General features: G+C 45.4%; 2 protein-coding genes across 4 annotated transcripts in view; one reads left to right on the top strand and one right to left on the bottom strand.

Annotated features, from left to right (window-relative positions):
- Positions 1-18196, bottom strand: part of stxbp4 (syntaxin binding protein 4) — a 29476-nt gene that overhangs the window by 10325 nt on the left and 955 nt on the right. For 2 of the 3 annotated variants that reach the window (XM_027277066.1, XM_027277064.1), the window contains exons 2-17: positions 13368-13682; positions 10815-10888; positions 10591-10686; positions 10415-10484; positions 9617-9691; positions 6756-6841; positions 6107-6260; positions 5515-5647; positions 4767-4873; positions 4331-4556; positions 4151-4232; positions 2335-2408; positions 1990-2086; positions 1662-1786; positions 926-1015; positions 728-793 (exon numbers count right to left, since the gene is read on the bottom strand). In XM_027277066.1, the coding sequence (XP_027132867.1) occupies positions 728-793; positions 926-1015; positions 1662-1786; positions 1990-2086; positions 2335-2408; positions 4151-4232; positions 4331-4556; positions 4767-4873; positions 5515-5647; positions 6107-6260; positions 6756-6841; positions 9617-9691; positions 10415-10484; positions 10591-10686; positions 10815-10888; positions 13368-13423 (1611 nt within the window). In that variant the 5' untranslated portion in view covers positions 13424-13682. The remainder of the gene's footprint in view (positions 1-727; positions 794-925; positions 1016-1661; positions 1787-1989; positions 2087-2334; positions 2409-4150; positions 4233-4330; positions 4557-4766; positions 4874-5514; positions 5648-6106; positions 6261-6755; positions 6842-9616; positions 9692-10414; positions 10485-10590; positions 10687-10814; positions 10889-13367; positions 13683-18196) is intronic. The other variant, XM_027277065.1, reaches the window with a different exon arrangement.
- On the top strand, positions 14927-18011 carry LOC104928293 (hydroxycarboxylic acid receptor 3). Its single transcript, XM_027277067.1, has 3 exons — positions 14927-15012; positions 15800-16378; positions 16478-18011. Exons 2-3 carry the CDS (start codon positions 15968-15970, stop codon positions 17168-17170), a joined length of 1104 nt encoding a protein of 367 aa, XP_027132868.1. The 5' UTR covers positions 14927-15012; positions 15800-15967; the 3' UTR covers positions 17171-18011.

Below are 18196 nucleotides of genomic sequence, written 5' to 3'. Positions count from 1 at the left end.
GTGAGATTTGAACCCGAGGATTGGAAACGCTTCATGTTCAGGCATTTAGTTTGTTTTAACGGACTTCATGAACTCGAGTTACGTCCTGCAAGTGGCTGCAGACGTTTAAACAAACAGATTCAGTGTTCAGAAACTGTTGTTGAAGATTGAACCTGTGGCTCACAAACAGTTGGCTCGTGGCCCCTGTAGGTCTTTGGCCCTGACCTGGATTGAAACAGAGCACTGCATTAACCTGCTGGTTAATGAGACAAAGAGACAGTTTGACACTCAGACGTGAGTCCGTCTCTGCGATGAAGCGACAAGCTGACAGACAAACGTGTTTCAGATACAAACACAGATGAAAGAAGCTTGAACTGAAGCGTCAGTCTGTGCTGACGTCATCAAACTTCTCACAGCTCGTAGTTCACGATTACCTCGAGGTGTTTCAGCTTTGTGCATCTTTTTCTTTACTTGTGCATTTCCTCATTCAACCACTGGGTGGAGCCCTCATGAGGCTTGAACTGTGGGGGCGGTTTAAATTGACAAACGTCGTCATGGTGAGGCCGACCAACCCGTCTGCTGTCTCCAGACAGAGAAACAACATCAAGAACATTTAATGTTCTTTCCTCTGAGGGCGCAGACGTTATATTAGAGTCACATAACAGCCGAACAAAGAGAAAAACCTCAAACAACGCTGGAGGTTCATCTTCCCGACGACTGATTCAAATGTTGAAACGCTGAGACTCACCTGTCTGACTTTGCTGAGCTCGTCCTCCATCTGGTGGTGGACTCTCTGAGACTCGATGAGCTGCTCCTGGACCACACAACAACACAGGAAGTCAACAGGAAGCACACATGCATGTTGACAGGATGTAAGTGTTCTCTGTGGAGCGTCTCAGCAGGTGAGTTTTAACCTTTAAAGGTGAACTCTGTGGACTGGTCTCACCTGCAGCCTCTTGATCTCCCTCAGAGCCTCGATGTGCTCCTTCCTCAGCCGCTCCATCTCCTCCAGGTCCTCCGAGTCCGACAGTGACGGCTGAAATCACACCAAGCTCCTCACATTTACATGAACTAACACCAGCCTAGGGTGGGGAGCCAACCACATGTTTAGAAACACTCATAACAGGACACGCTGCGTTTGTTGGGACTATTTTCAGCGGTGGATGAATCCACATGTGGAGCTGTACTGAGTATTTGGGGCAGCAGCGTGTACAGTGTTTTTCCAGCTTGTTGCTCTCAGGCTGTGATCGATGATTGTTCTGTTACCGAGTGTTGAAAATCTTTACCGTCTGCTGATAGGACGGTTCAAACAATAACAGATCGATCCACATCGAGCGGTCAGGACCGGCACATCGCACCGCCAACAACCAAACACAGTCGTGATGTCATTTCCTGCTGCGTCATTAATTCATGCTCTGCTGCCCGTACACAAAAAACACATGAGTCGTATTTGTGTACTGCCGTATGAACACAGCATTTCTGTTTTAACATACACAGGTTTTCAGTAAATGTATATTTCGTCCATCACTCGTGAACTCCTGAGCAGAAGGTCCAATTTACCAGCTCAGATCAAAGAACGAGATTTTGTTATTCAGTATGTTTGTAGGACTCGGTCCTGGACTCGGTCCTGGACTCGGTCCTGGTTCTTGTGTTGAAGGGTCGGCCCTGCAGTGAGCTCGTACCTGTGCGTTGCTTGGTGACTCCAACAAAGTGGACAGGTCATCAGAGGTGAACCTTGACCCCGGCTGGGAGAAGGCCGACTCCTCCAGCTGAGGCTTGAACAGTTCCCTGATCAGGCTCTCGAAGTCTGTTCAGACACGACGACACAAAAACAACTTTTACTGTTTGGTTCATTTCAGTTCTGAAGTGAAGAGGGTCCGTCATTACTTTAAGACATGAAGGTCAGACAGTCCAGAACATTTCAACGACTCCAAGGTCAGGCCCAAAAACCATCAAACAGCCTTCACGGTCTGATGGAGACCAACAAGGAGAAGAAGACTATCGTCTTACCTGTGAAGGCCACCGTCCCAGCTGGATCAGCTCGTAGTCTGGACTTGATCGCCTGCCGCTGAGCCTCTGTGGGCTTCAGACCGAGCAGATCCAGAGCCTGCACACACACACACACACACACACACACACACACACACACACACACAGATCAATACATCTCACTATGACGCCCCTGAACATGCAGCTGTCACTGCTCTGTGCGACGAAGCTGCTGCAAACTGTAGCTGCTGTTAGCTCAGTTAGTGTTCTGTTAACAGCCTGAACAGACTGCAGCTCTTTATTCATATTAAAGATAAATCTGAATCACACACACACACACACACACACACACACACACACACACACCTGCTCCAGTCTCTCCAGTTTGAGGCGACAGCTGGTGCTGAGGGAACATTTCCTCTGATGACTGCTGGAAGCTTCTGGAGACAGAAAGATGAAATTTAAAATGTAACACAGTTTAAAGTCCGTCTCCTTCCTTTCATCCTAAACCAGGATCCAGCTTCGTCTTCCGAGGCGTCCTGCATGTTCTCTGTCTCCAGATGGAAGACGCCAAAATGAAACCTGGCAGAAAACTTTAGTACAACATGAGACATGAATAAAATAAAAAGACATTTTTTATATTAACAAAATTATTTGAATCTTTACAGGTAAATTTAATGACGGTGATGATCCATGGAGGGCGAGCTCACATTCTTATTTCAATCAAATGATTCAAAAGCAAAAAACAGTTTGGACTTTTGTTTCTGACGCTGGTGTTCTTGGAAATATTTGATTCTTATTGGAATCAGAAATAAAATAAATTCTGGGTATGCTGCTCGCTCAGCATTGAGGTTTGTAACGTCAGTCATCTTTTCATGCTTCTTCCTCTCACATGCAGATTTATGCAGACGACACGTGTAGAAACCTGCAGGGAGGCGTGTCGACGTGCCGTGCAGGTTATCACGTGTACGAGAGTCTTACAGTGCCGACTCTTTGCTCAGGACAGGTTGTCGTTCCATCTTGTGAGAGTTTTGTTCAACTTTGGCCACAAATTCACACAAACTGCCAATAAAACTGAAGCAGGATGATGAAGGCATTAACAAACTCGTAAATATTCAGCTCATGCCGTGCCGCTCACACACTCAGTGTATTGATGAGGTTAAAACCATCGTCTGGATTATTCAAAAACCATCCGCACATCATGGCCTTGTTGTTTGCCGGGTGTCTCGCTCCATCGTAGGACAGGTGGAGGGTCTCCAACACGTCTGCACTGACTGGTTTAAAAACCTGTTTACGTACACATGAATTCATCCTGAATGATTTCAATTCAAACATTTGGATTCAGCCTCACAGACTTCTGGAGTTTCCCTTTGGTCCATTCAGGTCTGCTTCATTTGTGACGTCGGACGACAAACACAACAACGCACATATGGAGAAAGTCCTCAGGATCCCTCGCTCACACAGAGACGTGATGATGCTTCACACCTCCTCGGCCAATCAGAGCCAGACCTCCCGCCTGCCTCACTTCCTCCTCCGACAGGCAGCCAACCGTACGCCATCTGTCGCCACATCCTTCCTCTTCTGCCTCCGTCAGGTCAGATTTACACCTCCCAGTTCACAGCAGGTCATCGCCATGTGTGTCTGCATACATTAAAACCTGGTATGTTGTTACATCCTGCTGGCATCTGATTGGTTAACGACCCTTAAAATGTATTATTTTGTCTTTAACGACAAAATGAGATGATAAAACACAAACAACCATGACTGAAGTGAAGCCGAAAACTGCACTCCCTCAAACGTTAAAATATCCGAATTCACAGAGACTACGTCCAGGTTTTAGACAGTCTGCGGGGACGTCACAGAGACTACATCCAGGTTTTAGTCAGTCTGCGGGGACGTCACAAAGACTACGTCCAGATTTTAGACAGTCTGTGGGGACGTCACAAAGACTACGTCCAGGTTTTAGACAGTCTGTGGGGACGTCACGGAGACTACGTCCAGGTTTTAGACAGTCTGCGGGGACGTCATCTGGTCGTGTCTTCTTCTGTGGTGGTCCAGCTGATTATGTTCTGCTGCCTGCTCATCAAACTATGATTTGTATTGTCATCATTGTTTTCATGTCTTCACTCTTTGATCAGATTTGTGTGTGTGAGGCGTTCACTCTGAGGACACAGATACACACCGGGCTTTGTTTCAGGGACGCTGTCGCTCTCTGGTGGGGACGAGACGTGAGTCTGCTCTGTCCTGGCTGGAGACACTCGCACCTGCAAACGTTAACACAACATATTCATAACGGTTTGATAACAGCGTGTTCACGTGTCGTGATGTGAGCGATGGCGTCTGATCTTTGGTCTGATCTCACCTGGCTCACGTTGACTGCTGGCAGAGTCTCGCTCGTCGGGTTTCGGCTGGAGGTGATCTTGGTGACCACAGCAGGAGGAGGAGGCATGGCGCCCAGCCCAGGGGCCTTCGTCTGGGGTCCACCTCCACCGCTGGACCCCTGCAGGGAGATGGGGCTGTGAGGCCCGCTGCTGGAGCTGGAGGACGACCTCCGCCGGATGAAGGCAATTTCCACGGTGGGGTCCGGTCTGCAACCCACAGGACACACCGGTGCATGCATGTAAACACAGAGCACCTGTCCACCTCAAAGGCAACGAGTACTTATACTCAGTGTGTTCTACGTATTAAATAATACATGTAGTAACAGAGGTTTGTATGCTGAGCGTGACTCTGTCAGATTCATCCTCGTGGCATCTTATTTCAGATCCAGAAGTGGTTTCTGTTTCTCGCTGTGTGACCTGAGTTTGGTTCGTGTCAGGATGCTCCTCGCCTCCTCGTACGTCACTCCGATCAGGGACTCTTTGTTGATGGACACCAGCTGGTCACCGACCTGCAGCCTGCCGTCCTGAAACAGCACAAAGAAACGAAAATAACAATAAATGTGTTTATGGTCAGTTAAAGGTTCAGGTTTGAATTTAGCTTTTCTTAAAAATAAAATTCAAAATGTGATGAAATCAAAGCTTCAGGCCGAACAGTTACTGTTAAAAACCTGAGATTATTCTGTGAGACAAACTTGTCAGTTTATTTTTATTTTTTTTATAAACTTTTCCACCTGAGAAACACAAATCTGTGTGAACTGAAACAACCTGTGGTCCTGGAACAGAGCTGAGGGGAACGCCACAGTTCATGATGCATCAACAGCTACAAAGTCTGAGAGTCTGTCAGAGCTTAAAGAAAGGCTGAAAGACGAGCTGAGCTGACTGCTGCTGGACTAGGCAGTGATATTAGCTGCTGTAGGTTCTGGTTCTGGTTCTGGGCTGACTGCTGCTGCAGGTTCTGGTTCTGGTTCTGGGCTGACTGCTGCTGGACTAGTCAGTGATATCAGCTGCTGCTGGTTCTGGTTCTGGTTCTGGTTCTGGGCTGACTGCTGACTCAGTGATATCAGCTGCTGCAGGTGATTCGTTTCTACGTAATGTCACTTTAATAAAACAAAGTTCAGTTTTTGAAACTCTGATTCGTGCCGCAGCGCTCGGCGAGGACGCCGACCTTCTGGCAGTCTCCTCCAGGCACTAGTTCCTGAATGAACACCATTGGTCCTTCTGCCCGGTTGGCTCCGCCCTTGACGACGAGCCCCAGGCCTGTTGCCTTGGCAACACAAATCAACTGAATGACACTGTCACTGGGGAGAGAAACAGAGAGACGACACTGAGCATCATTAAAAACCACAACGCCACATTCAATCCCTCAGCCTCCTCCACCTCCTCCACCTCCTCCACCTCCTCCACCTCCTCCTTTCTGGTCATCCCACACTTCTCTCTGAAATCGCTGAAGTTGCTTTTCACTATTTTTAGCTGTTGCTGGTGTTTCCATGCTGCAGAGATTCAGTTTAACAGTTTATGTAACCACCTGAAAAACCCTCAGAGTGACTGTGCTGCAGCGTGTCCTCCTCCACCTCACCTCCACCTAACATCTTCTGCACTGCAGGTCAGGACTCGGACTCTTACGCTGCTTTTCTCACGAGTTCATTAATTGTCTATAATTAAACAGTCTACTGGCTCCGTGCTTGATTCATGTTTTTAGGATTTACTGAAGAGCTGAGGCGTCGCAGACAAGAAGTCTGAAATCTGCTGCATCCTACCTGGAGGCGTGCGGGGGCGTGTGCGCGGTGTAGACGGGGTTGGCAGCGTGAGGTGGGGCGTGGGTGTAGGTGGTGACCCCCTCTTTAGGGCTGAGGAGCTGGGGGCTCTCGGATCTGGAAGAGGAGGAGGAGGAGGCCGTGTCTGTCAGCTTCCCTGAGCAGATAACAGAAGAAGAGAGGTGGAGAGAGTGAAGCAGGAAGACGAGTGGGAGGAAGATGGAGGGAGAGGGTCGATCAGGTCGCTTCAATAAAAAGAATAATGTGAAGAAGATGCAGTGAGAGAGTCGAGACCAAGACTGCTTCAGATTTCTGTCTGAAACTTTCAACTTTGGCAGGAAACGAGATATTTTAGGAAGAGACGAGTTCCTGGATACGAAAGATCTGTGGGAACCTGCAGGAACGATTCTTTGAATTAGGAGACACGTTAGTAACGAAGAAGTTTTAACGAATCTGGATGATTTAGAAATGAAGATCTTTGGAAGGTGAAGAAGTTTCCTACTCAAGAGTTCATGATGAGAATCAGGTTTAATTTGATGTTTTAGTTTGAGGCCGATGAATCTGTGAAGAAGTCTGTGTGTGTGTGTGTGTGTGTGTGTGTGTGTGTGTGTGTGTGTGTGTGTGTGAGAGTGTGTGTGTGTGTGTGTTTTACCTGTGGACAGCTGAGTAGGAGAGATTCGTCCTGAAGCTGTGATATTATTGGAGCCGTACTTTTCCATCAACTCAGCAAACTCCCTCCTGAAGGACACACACACACACACACACACACACACACACACACACACAGTTCTGCATTTTAAATTTAGAAACATGTTTTTTTCTGAAGATTTTTCTGTGTTTGCCGTCTGAAGGTGACGTGATGATTATCAGTTACATTCACAAATTTGTATCTGAATGTGAACATGGAAATAACGACCTGAACTCTTCACTGCATACTTTAAATTTAATCATGTGACGTGTGCAGATCACGTGACGTGTGCAGATCATGTGACGTGTGCAGATCACGTGACGTGTGCAGATCACGTGACGTGTTGTTTGTGCTGTGCAGATCTGTGAGTGTTTGTCTCCCTCACGTGGACACAGAGGAGAGCTGAGGTCACTGATGGTGTTAATACCTTTCAAACAGGATCAGCTGTCACTGAGACAAACAGTCAGACTGATCAGTCTGATTCATCTAATGCCGAGTCAGAGGAGACTGAACTACGAGAGCACAGCGAGCCTGACACAGATTTATATGAGACATAGTATGAACAGTTCAATATTAATGCAGACTAATTATCAAACAGACAGAACAGCAGCAGTGATAATAATAATAATAATAATAATAATAATAATAATAATAATCTGCACAGCTGTAGTCAGTCAGTTTTATAGTTTATTGGATTCTCTGTGCAGAAATAAACCCAGGAAACTGATCTGATGGTGTCTGAGCGAACGTGTCTGCATGGTCCTCACAGGTTTCCATATTTTGCTGCTCTCAGTTCTTCATTGTTACTCTTTTATTTTTAACAAAGGTCAATTCTGTCTTTGTTTTCATTTGTTCATCACTGGGCACTATGAACTGAACACGACAGGTGGAGTATCAGAGTTCATGAACTGAATTAGAATGTTGAGCCACCAAAGTCAGCACGGTTCATCCTCTGGAGAACATCAGTGTCTTTCAGTCCAACAGATGCTGAGATATTTGAGCCTGCACTAAGATGTTGGACCAGCGGAGCTGTCACCATCGCTGACTTCAGAGAAGTCTTTCACGTCTGGACAGCAGCTTAAAAATGAGCCAGCCTGGATCTGCTCACTGAACTCCATCAACCAGCTTAGACCCCACGTTTGTTTTTCTGAGTCTGAACCTGTGAGGACAGCAGCAGCAAATCCTCTGCATGATTTCATCACTGTCCTCGCTGCGACCCGCCCACAGGCAGCTGCACATAATCATAATTTGTTTTAAGTGTGAAACAAATCGCTGCAACAGACAAGGTCGAGCTCACACACACACACACACACACACACACACACACACACACACACACACACACACACACACACACTTTGGTTTCATAATAATAAAATGAAGGGCTCGTCTCTCTGCCAAAAGTTGGGACGACCTTTCCTTTTTCAGCAGCTCTCACCTCAGATCACCTCCTGCCTCTCACTGAGTCACATTTTGAACTAATCCATCATCATTTGTTTTTTTAACCTCTTTGAAATATAAAAGCATGCAGTGCAGGAAAGTCGTCTGCTTTAACAGACGGCCGATAACACGTGGACAACACACTGACCGACAGGTGAGACACTCACAGGTCAGAGTGAAGCTAACAATAAGCATCTGTCATGAAAAGTGAGTGAACGATGATGAACTGATATAACCTGCAGATCATCACGATGCATCACGAGGAGCGAGACCCGATGGTCTGTAAATTCTTCTGTCGTCTAAAAGTCAGAGACTGAATTATAAAACATCAGCAAATCAACAACAGATCATGTTTTCCACATCTGCTTGAAAAAATGAATAAATAATTAATAATACTATGAAAGTAGTAACTGATTTTATGAATTACTCTGCTGATCACTTCAGCAATTCATTGACAAATCAGCCCTAATTAATTTAGTCCAAATCTTTTCAGTGTTTACAGCAGGAATTCTGTATTAATACTAATTAACGTTGTTAGCAGGTGTAAATGATGGATGTAGGAGTTGGACACATGCACATTATCTCTAGAGATCCAGGAGCTGCTCACAAAACCTAAACCCAAGTGATGACCCAAAGAAAATGACAAAGCCTGCCTTCTGTTGTTTCTGCTGACCTCTGATCAGCTCCACTGTTTTTCTGACAGCGCAGCGTCCTTATTGTGTCACTGTGAGTTTGTCTGGACTTGGCAGGTGGATGTGGAAAAGCACAGGGACAGCAGAGTGCCAGGTCAGTTTCCCTCCTGCTGCTGCACCGCAGGACGCCGCCCGTCAGCCACCGACATCCAGCTCAGAGTCTGACACCGAGGACGGATCAAACCGTCACATGGCTCATTTCAAAATGCAGCCAAAGCTCGAACAATCTGTGACTCTCATAAACCATGAAGTGACTCTTCTAAACACGAAGCTCAAAGGCTGAGAAATCATTTCTACTCACCTGAACATGTGACAGGTGTGTCGGAGTTTACTGGAATATTTATTACTGAGAGATAAATAATGTTGTTTCTTTTTAATACTAATAAAAGAGCAGAGGAGCACGCAGTGCCAGCGTTACCAGAACTCATTATGTAATGTTCTCATGATGACGTAACACTTGTGATGATGAGACACTTCTCATATGTTTGTATCTGTAAAGACAGTTCAACACCTTAATGTTCTTACTGTATCAGCACTAACTTTGGATTCATCAAACTCAGATCACATCAGCACTCGAAACTCTGTGTCCTCAGTTAACCTCGCAACAGAAACAACAACCGGATGTGACTGACTCTGACATGTTCAACCTGCAGAAGCTTCAGAGGTTCAGAACAGTTTGGGGTCATTTCTTACCTGGATTCATCGTCTCTGGCGATGAGGAGCGACATGTGATTGGAGAGCGAGGCTGTCCTCAAGATCTCCACCGCCCTATCAGCAAACGCAACATCATCAGCTGCTGTGCAGGTCAACACACAGGATGTAGCCCAAACATACAACTGAATAACTCTCAGAAACTGGTTTGATGACTTTACCATGTTCACCTTAAAGGTCCAGTGTGTTGATTAAATAGCAGTGGAGTGGTTGATTGCAACCATCTCGCCTCATCCTCTTCATGAAACGTGCATAAAATCTATGTGGAGCTCGTGTTCAATGAAACATGTTGGAAGAGGTCTGTAGAAATAAAAGTCTCATTCTAAGGTAACAAAAACAAGTTTAAACACTAATGAAAATGTAGTTATGAAGATTATCCCGTCACTTTATTTCAATAACGCGTCCTAAACCCGACACACTGGACAAAATTCATTAGTTCAAGTCAGGAAACCAAAGTATTGAGAGATTTAGCCCTGATGATGGCACAAGATGAAAAGACCATGGGCACCTTAGTTATTATAGTTTGAATGTTTCAGATATCACAGGTACAAATGTCAGCTTCATAGTGGCGCTATGTCAGATCACCAAAAGCCAAATACACCATCTAGAATATATGTTGCATGAATGTCTGAACGTGGAGGTTCTGGTATTCAACAATGTCATTTGTCTGAACTTAAATGAATGACCATCCAGTCAAAGTTACGATGTTCTGGCCCAAACCAACAAACAGCTTCACCACACTCACTGATAAACTGCTGACACAGCACACATCAAACTCACCTGTCATTGGTCACCCCTATCAGACTGATGTTATTGACATCCAAAATCAGGTCACCTGACTTAAGCCGACCTGGAACAGAGAGTGACGATCAGACCGATGTGAGGGAGGATAAAATAACGACAGTAACTGTCTTTGTCTTTCCACAGAAAAGACAAAATACCAAAAATCCACTGACCGTCCAGAGCTGCCAGCCCGCCGCCTACCACACGCTTGATGTAGATGCCAAACTCTTCCCCTGTCAACTCTCTGTAACCTCCAGTTATCTTCACACCTGTGTGCAAACGCACAGAGGAGCTCGGGTTAGTTGGGAAACTTTTGACGCTGAGACATCGAGCAGCAGCTTTGAGACACGTGGGAGTATATCATCAATGACTGAGAGGTCAGGAGGAAGATACGTACCGAGACCCTTCCTGCAGTCGCAGAACTCCAGCCTCTGTACGGCTCGGTTGATGCCATGTGGGCCCATGATCGTCCTGGCAACGAGCAAATACACAACAGATTCAAAAACATATCAACATCCTGCCTGGTCCAAAGCCTCTCTCTCCCTCTGCTGCACAGAATAATCAAATCAACGCAGGATTCTGTCATTTTCTCCCCACTCCCTTCCTCCCTCCTCCACCCAGCCACATCCTAACCAATAAAATCTGTCGCCTCTTAAACATGCCGTGACCTGGATGTTAGAAAAGCCCCAACAGACACAAACAGTGATTAGAAACAATCAAAGGAACGTTCTAAAGCATGTATTATGTCCTCGATGGAGTGCGTGTGTGCAGAGACAAGCTTTAGATTAAAGCTGAAGAATTTCCACAAACGTGGTTCACGTGATGCTGCTGTCTGCTGGTCTTTGGGCACACTGACTTCACAGGGCCGGCCTCCGAGTTTTCTGGGGCCCTGAGGAGAATTCAGTTCCCCTCCATGCCCCACCCTTATCTTACAGCCATTGCAGAGTAGGTATTGTATTTTGAAGTAATCCTTGAGGTCCAGCTCATATTCTGAAGACGCTTTGCAGCCTTTTCTCCTGGGAGTGGTCCGCCTCGCTGTCATTCCCAGACTGCCTCCAATCAGGTCTCATCAGGTCCAATCCAGAGTCAGCTTGACTTATTGTTTGAATTGTCTGCGGGGACGTCACAGAGACTACGTCCAGGTTTTAGACAGTCACTGTGGCTGGAACTCAGCGGACCCATTAAAACTGATTCATTGCCTGATCTGGATTTGGAATTCAATAACAGCTTCTTGCTTTTATCTAATTACAGTTCATTAGCTCCTTTGTTGTTTTTCTCTGGTTGTGAATTACGTAATAAATTTGTTTTCAGCTCTCTGAATCCCACGAACAGCCGACAACGTGCAGTGAAGCCAGCTGCTGGGACACCAGGGTGCAATTAAACTGATCACTTAATACCTGATAATCTGCGTTACCTGCCGCATGTCATTAACATCACACACACAGGCCGGCTGCCAGGTGGACACATAGCATGGCAGAACCACCAGGCCCGTGTGAACCAGCACTCACAGTCTGCAGCAGAAGAAGAGTTCATCATAGCTTCAACTTTTTACTGTGTAACCTTTCTGTCATAAACTAACACATTTCAGTGTCAGTATCTTAAAGACTTGAAACCAGAGACTGAGACCATGAACTCACGAGGAGACTGAGTGAATACATCAGCTCATTTCTCCATAAGACTCTATACAATCAGTGAAACTGCCTCCTGCTGGACATCAGAAAGAATGCAGGTTTAAGACCCTGAGGCGGTAAATAACAGATGAAGCTGCTGCAGCTTCGGTTCAGACGGGATCAGCGTGTGATGGGATGAGAAAAGATCAGTCGTCAGTGAGCTGATGGAGGAGTCATCGTACAGCTTAAGCTGTTCCACAGACGCTCCATACGACTGAGCGATGAAGGTAATTGGATCATACATGTTACAAAACATATGGCTTACATGGGTGTATCCACTTCACAATAAACTGGATTTCCATGTAGTGTAGTCTCTAATAGAGACCCAGCAGTCTCTAACGTAGCTGCAACCATCCCCACCCAAACTGCATGTACAATTTTCAGAATGAGTACTTTTATTTTTGGTACGTTTGAATTAAACTAAGTAAACTGCTGACAGCTGTAGCTGCTGTTAGCTCATGTTAGCTCAGTTTGTTAGCCCGGCTGCCTGAAACTGTGAGCTCAGAGCACCGGGAAGAAGAAGAAGAAGAAGAAGAAGAAGAAGAAGAAGAAGGTTTACAGCAGTCAGCAGCTTCTATGGACATAATGGCAGAGGAGACAGTGAAGAGGACGCTGACGGAGGAAGCTAAGAAGAGCTTCCAGCACTTGTTTACCTAATGTAAAATCCTTTTCTGACCATTTATTCATCAGTTCGTGCAACGACAAAAAGAAAAAAAAATGACTGACCATGAAATTACAGTAAAATATCACGATTCAAATAAATCAAAACGCGTAACAGCGGTGTGGGGTGGGGTCGATAGATATATATCTATCTATAATATATATATATATACACACACACATACATACATACATATTTTACTTGACAATCAAATGAAAGAACTCATCAGTTAAGAAAACTGTAGACTGAAATTTATAAATCAACAAACTGACACGGAGAAAGTTTCAATTTTGGAGATGCTCATTTATGTCATACACAGAAAAACAAAAACAATGTCCCTCTGAAATTTCTGAAAATATCTGAGCTGTGCTGAAGCAGAGCAGATTTATTTAATGTGATTAAAAATGTTGCATCTTTCCTTAAATCAGCTCTAACATGCATGCGGACGTTAAAGCTGCTCCACCTCCGAACCATGTGACAGACATGCAGCAGCCGAAGATCGAGGCAGAAAAACTGAATCTGTAAAGTGTCTTAAAGAGCCAAGTTTAAAAAGAAGGAGAGGAAGGAAGGAAGGAAGGAAGGAAGGAAGGAAGGAGGAGCACAGCAGCAATTATCTTACCAGTAGAGGAGAGACAGCCCATCGAATCGCTCTGCCTCCTGAGGGAGTAATGTCATCGCACGATGGTCCGAGACAAAACAACCAACCAATCACACACACACACTCACACTCACACACACACACACTCACACACACTCACACACAAACACACATGCATGCAAAGTGTTCAGCCTCCATGAGTCTGCAGCCAGTCGGGATGAGATGAGGCGGCGGCGGTTCAGTCGAGGTCGGTGTGTGAGACTGGAGTGAAGAGGAGAGGGATGGAAATCCGCCTCGACAGGGAGACACACGCTTACCTTTACTCACTAATCCATGCTGATACCCGTCCGTCACACACACACACACACACACACACACACACACACACACGCACTCACACAACATAAGCACATGTGCACACACGCCTCACACAAGATGAAACTTTGAACTACAAAGGAAAGGTTTGGTGAAGAAAAGCTGGAAGATGAGAGAATTCTAAAAACACCTGAAGGAGCTTCGACGTCTCCTTGGAGCTAAATCAAATGTTACACAGAAACAGTATGAAGCAAAGCGATGGTTGAATTCAGTACACAGGGACTGAAATTCAAATTTCATCCGACACAGCGAGGTCGGAAAAGTGTTTGAGATTAAAAAGGCAGACGGGAGGAAAAGAGGAACAGGACAAGGTGAGAGCTGCTCCAGCTAAAGCAGTCAGAGACGTATGGACAGGACATGAGCGAGATCAGTGTTTGTTGTGACTTGTAATCCCACTGTGGTAACTATGGACAGCTGTACTCGAGTATTTGTCCCCAGCAGCAGCTGATATCACTGCCTAGTCCAGCAGCAGTCAGCCCAGCTCGGCGTCTGTCTTTCAGCCTTTTATTTCACCAAGCTCTCACCAACCACTAAAAGTCAGTCCCACATTTACTCTTGTCCGGCAGCTTCTTGCTCGCTCACTCTCTCCTTTTCTCTTCTTAGCTTCCTCCGTCAGCGTCCTCTTCACTCTCTTCTCCTCTGCCATCATGTCCATAGAAGCTGCTGAGCCTGGTTACCTCCTCTTCTTCTTCCTGGTCGTCCATAACGCCTGTTGGTACAAACACTCAGTCCGTCAGCTTGGCGGTGAGCTCAGAGCGACGGGTACCCGTCGCTCTGATCTCACCGCCAAGCTACGGACTGAGCTAACAGCAGCTACAGCTGGTCAGCAGTTAACTTCACTGCATCAAACTCTGTAAATCACAGAGAGTTAGGCGGAGCAGCCGGAGGACATCAGAGGGAAAACCAGAAAACATTTCCTCCATGAATATGATCAGTTTCCCAGAATCAGTGAAATAGTTGCTGCTGTGTGTGACGTAGGTGGGGCTTTAAGGTTCGTTAAAAATCGGCTCTGGAAAATAACAATGCTGATGAATCCCACCCAACAACAACAACGGTGAGTTTAAGATTTCAAAACTTCCTCCATTATCGCGCATTTGTACCCGAAAGGAAGTGTGACCTGTCACTGACCACAGAACAACACGAGCTAACACTTTTTTTTACTCGTGTGGGTAAGTGCTTAACGAATGTGTTGATGAAGTCGCACGAGGAACGTCCTCCTGGACAGACATAAAGACGTCCCTGCATGTGTTCCTCAAACAGTCAGAGAGTGAAATCCTTCTGCGGCTGCCTGGTGAGTTTTCATACGACTCAATTCACTGTAGAAGCAATGCAATTTAAATGTTATTAAATACATATTTAACATTTATGTGTTTATGAATGACACGTGTGTTGATACATTTTAAAAAACTATTTTAATTAGTTTGGTTAATGTAGTTATGTTTTCTTCTAATGGAAGATAAATGTAACTACAACTGTGAAATACTGATTTTTAGATTTAGGGTTACCTGTTTGAATATTTCGTTAATATTTGTGGGTGTGATTATTTCATCACGTTATTGTTAGCTTAACACAATAAACACAAACAACATCACAAATACATATATCATTATCTATAGATATTATATATATCTACCTATATACTATCAGTATATATATATATATATAATGATATATATCTAAAACTACACCAACCCACACATATGATACCACACACACACACACCATATATATATAAGATATAAACCTATATGATAGCTCATATCTCTATCTCTATAATATATATGAGCGCTATCTCTAAAATCATCTTCTCCTCTACTTTTCTACCCCCACCCCTGTATATATATCTATCTCTATATCTCCTATCGCTCCTCTCGCTCTCTCGATCTATATATCTATCTCGCTATCTTCGCCCCCCACCCCCCCAACTGTATATATATTATAATTATATTCAATTATGATAAACTACTTTTAACAACTTATCATTTTAACCATTTCATTTTTGTATGAAGTTTTATTTTTAGATATTAGATATAACTGTTGCGTCATGTACAAACACAAAGTTGTGTTCTGCTTCACAGAGCTCATGCTGCAGAAAGAGGAAGGCATAAAGGGAAGTGGTAAATTTCCTGAGTCTTGACACCGTGTGCTCATTCTGCTGAACCGCTGAACCCACAAACTGTTTTTATTAACCTACAAATCATTTTGTCCGATTCATCATTACACAACAGTTCATTTATTTAGCCAAAATGGCATCAGAGCAAAATGCCACCTTCACCACAGTTGGAAACTTGACAACCCCGATCCCGGGTGGAGGTCGAGGTGGAGGCTGCCCACCAGTCGGTATTCAACTGGAAGGTGTGATCCTACCCCCGGTCCTCACCATTGATGTCATACTGGGGCTGCTGGGTAATGTAGTTGCCCTGTGGATCTTTTGCTTTAAGCTGAAGGCCTGGAACCCCAACAACCTCTTCCTCTTCAACCTGGTCATTGCTGACTTTCTGGCTCTGGTCAGTCTGCCGCTGAGGATCGATGCCCTGCTCAGGGGCTACTGGGTGTTTGGAGATGGCCTCTGCCGGATCAACCTCTTCCTGATGTTTTCTAACCGCTCGGCCAGCATCGCACTCATGACTGTGGTGGCAATCTACCGCTACTTTAAGGTGAGGAGATGAGTACGTGTGTTTGGTCACTTTGGCGATACACACATTTATAACCCGTCCAATTTTTACTGACGTCTCGTCACTGTCCTCTTGCTCCAGGTGGTCCACCCTCACCATCGGTTCAACCGCATGAACAAGTGGCAGGCTGCAGTCGTGTCAGTGTTTGTCTGGCTGCTGGTCATCAGCCCTCGGGTTCCCATGCTGGCATACAACCACATCAAGGGCAGTGGAAACAAAACCCAGTGCTTCTTCTTCACTTCTTACAAAGAGGCGTCACGGGCCATCATCATCCTGGTCGCCATGCACCGAATTCTGACGGTCCTGGAGTTCATCATCCCGATGGCCATGCTGCTGTTCTGCTCCATCCGGATCTCCAGGTTCCTGAAGAAGCGTCAGATGGGAAATCCGGACAAGGTGCGAAAGGCGATGAGAGTTTGTGCTATCATCGTGGCAGTGTTCGTAATTTGCTTCTTACCCACCACGGTGACGACCATCGGGGTGTGGGTCATCCGCTCATACCGCCCATGGGACTGCACCTCCTTCTACACTTTCACCCAGCTCACCATCGTGTCTTTGGGGCTGAACTTCTTGAACTCGGCCCTGGACCCCCTCGTCTACGTCTTCTCCAGCTCCATGTTTAGGAAGGCGCTCTGCAGCTCGCTGCCCAGAGTCCTGTGCTGCAAGCAGGTCGCAGGTGATAGTAAGAACTTGACGTCCACATCAGGAACTCAGTCAACCACTGAGCAGGAACTGAAATCTATGAGGGCTGACAGAGGGAGTGAAGCCATGTGAGGAGCTCGTCCTCAGTAATAATAAGGAGAGGATGAAGCAGCACTGAGAAAAAGAATATTGCTGTTCCTCCTGAGTTGCATCGCCTTGTTTTGTGTGTTTGTTATGTTAAATTCATTCCCAGTGAATCAAAATCCAGTCCTGATCTTTGTGTTGTAGATAGTTTAAGTTGTTTAAAATACCCAGAACCAAAAATATTCAACATTACGTTTATCCATGATTTTATTTTGGCGGGTTTCCACCCGCTTTCCTCTGTAACGCCCACAAAGCGTCCCCAGATTTCAGATCTTCTAGGAAGTTGTCAGGTTGTGTTGTGAGGGAGATCCTGACCCAGCGTGCAGAGTTCATCATCACATCAGTGAACAGAGGGACTGACCCGGCTCTCTCTGCCCAGGCTGAGGCTGTTCACTGGGGGAGTGTTCACTGAAGAGTCGGCATGGAGGACTGAGCAGATCAATGTGACTTTTTTCTCATGTAGTTGTTATGAAGGAAAATTTTATTTACATTAGTTTTATTTTCTGATGTGTAAGTGCTCATGCAGTGTTTAGTATCATCTCTGCTAGAACTTTAAAGTTCTGTGGATCAGAGCTGTGAGGGTCCCATGGGTTAAACATCAGCGTCTGTTTTGGTCACACCTGACTGAAATGATCATTAAGTCACCTGTGATGGGTAATGTGCACCATCTAGTGGACAAATCATCAATTACATCAGCTGATCTCACACATGCATGTAATGTCTCTTTACATACAATAAATCTAATGTAGATCTGAATGCACCAGCTAAGCATCATAATAAATCTAAATGTATCACAGTAATGCACAAATAAAATTATAATGATATCATGTAAGCCTCTGTGTGTTTATACACAACACAGTCCAAATGTTCAGAGTCAGGTTGGCTGAGCCGTGTGCACCATGCCTCCAATCATTCAGCTCTTTTAGACTCAAACTAAAAGTTATCGGATCCAATGGATGAAGTTCTGATTGAAGTTCTGATTGAAGTTCTGATTGAAGTTCTTTGTGTGGCCCA

The sequence above is a fragment of the Larimichthys crocea genome, unplaced genomic scaffold (assembly GCF_000972845.2).
Source record: "Larimichthys crocea isolate SSNF unplaced genomic scaffold, L_crocea_2.0 scaffold83, whole genome shotgun sequence".
Taxonomy (NCBI): domain Eukaryota; kingdom Metazoa; phylum Chordata; class Actinopteri; family Sciaenidae; genus Larimichthys; species Larimichthys crocea.
This window is presented reverse-complemented; position numbering and strand designations above follow the sequence as displayed.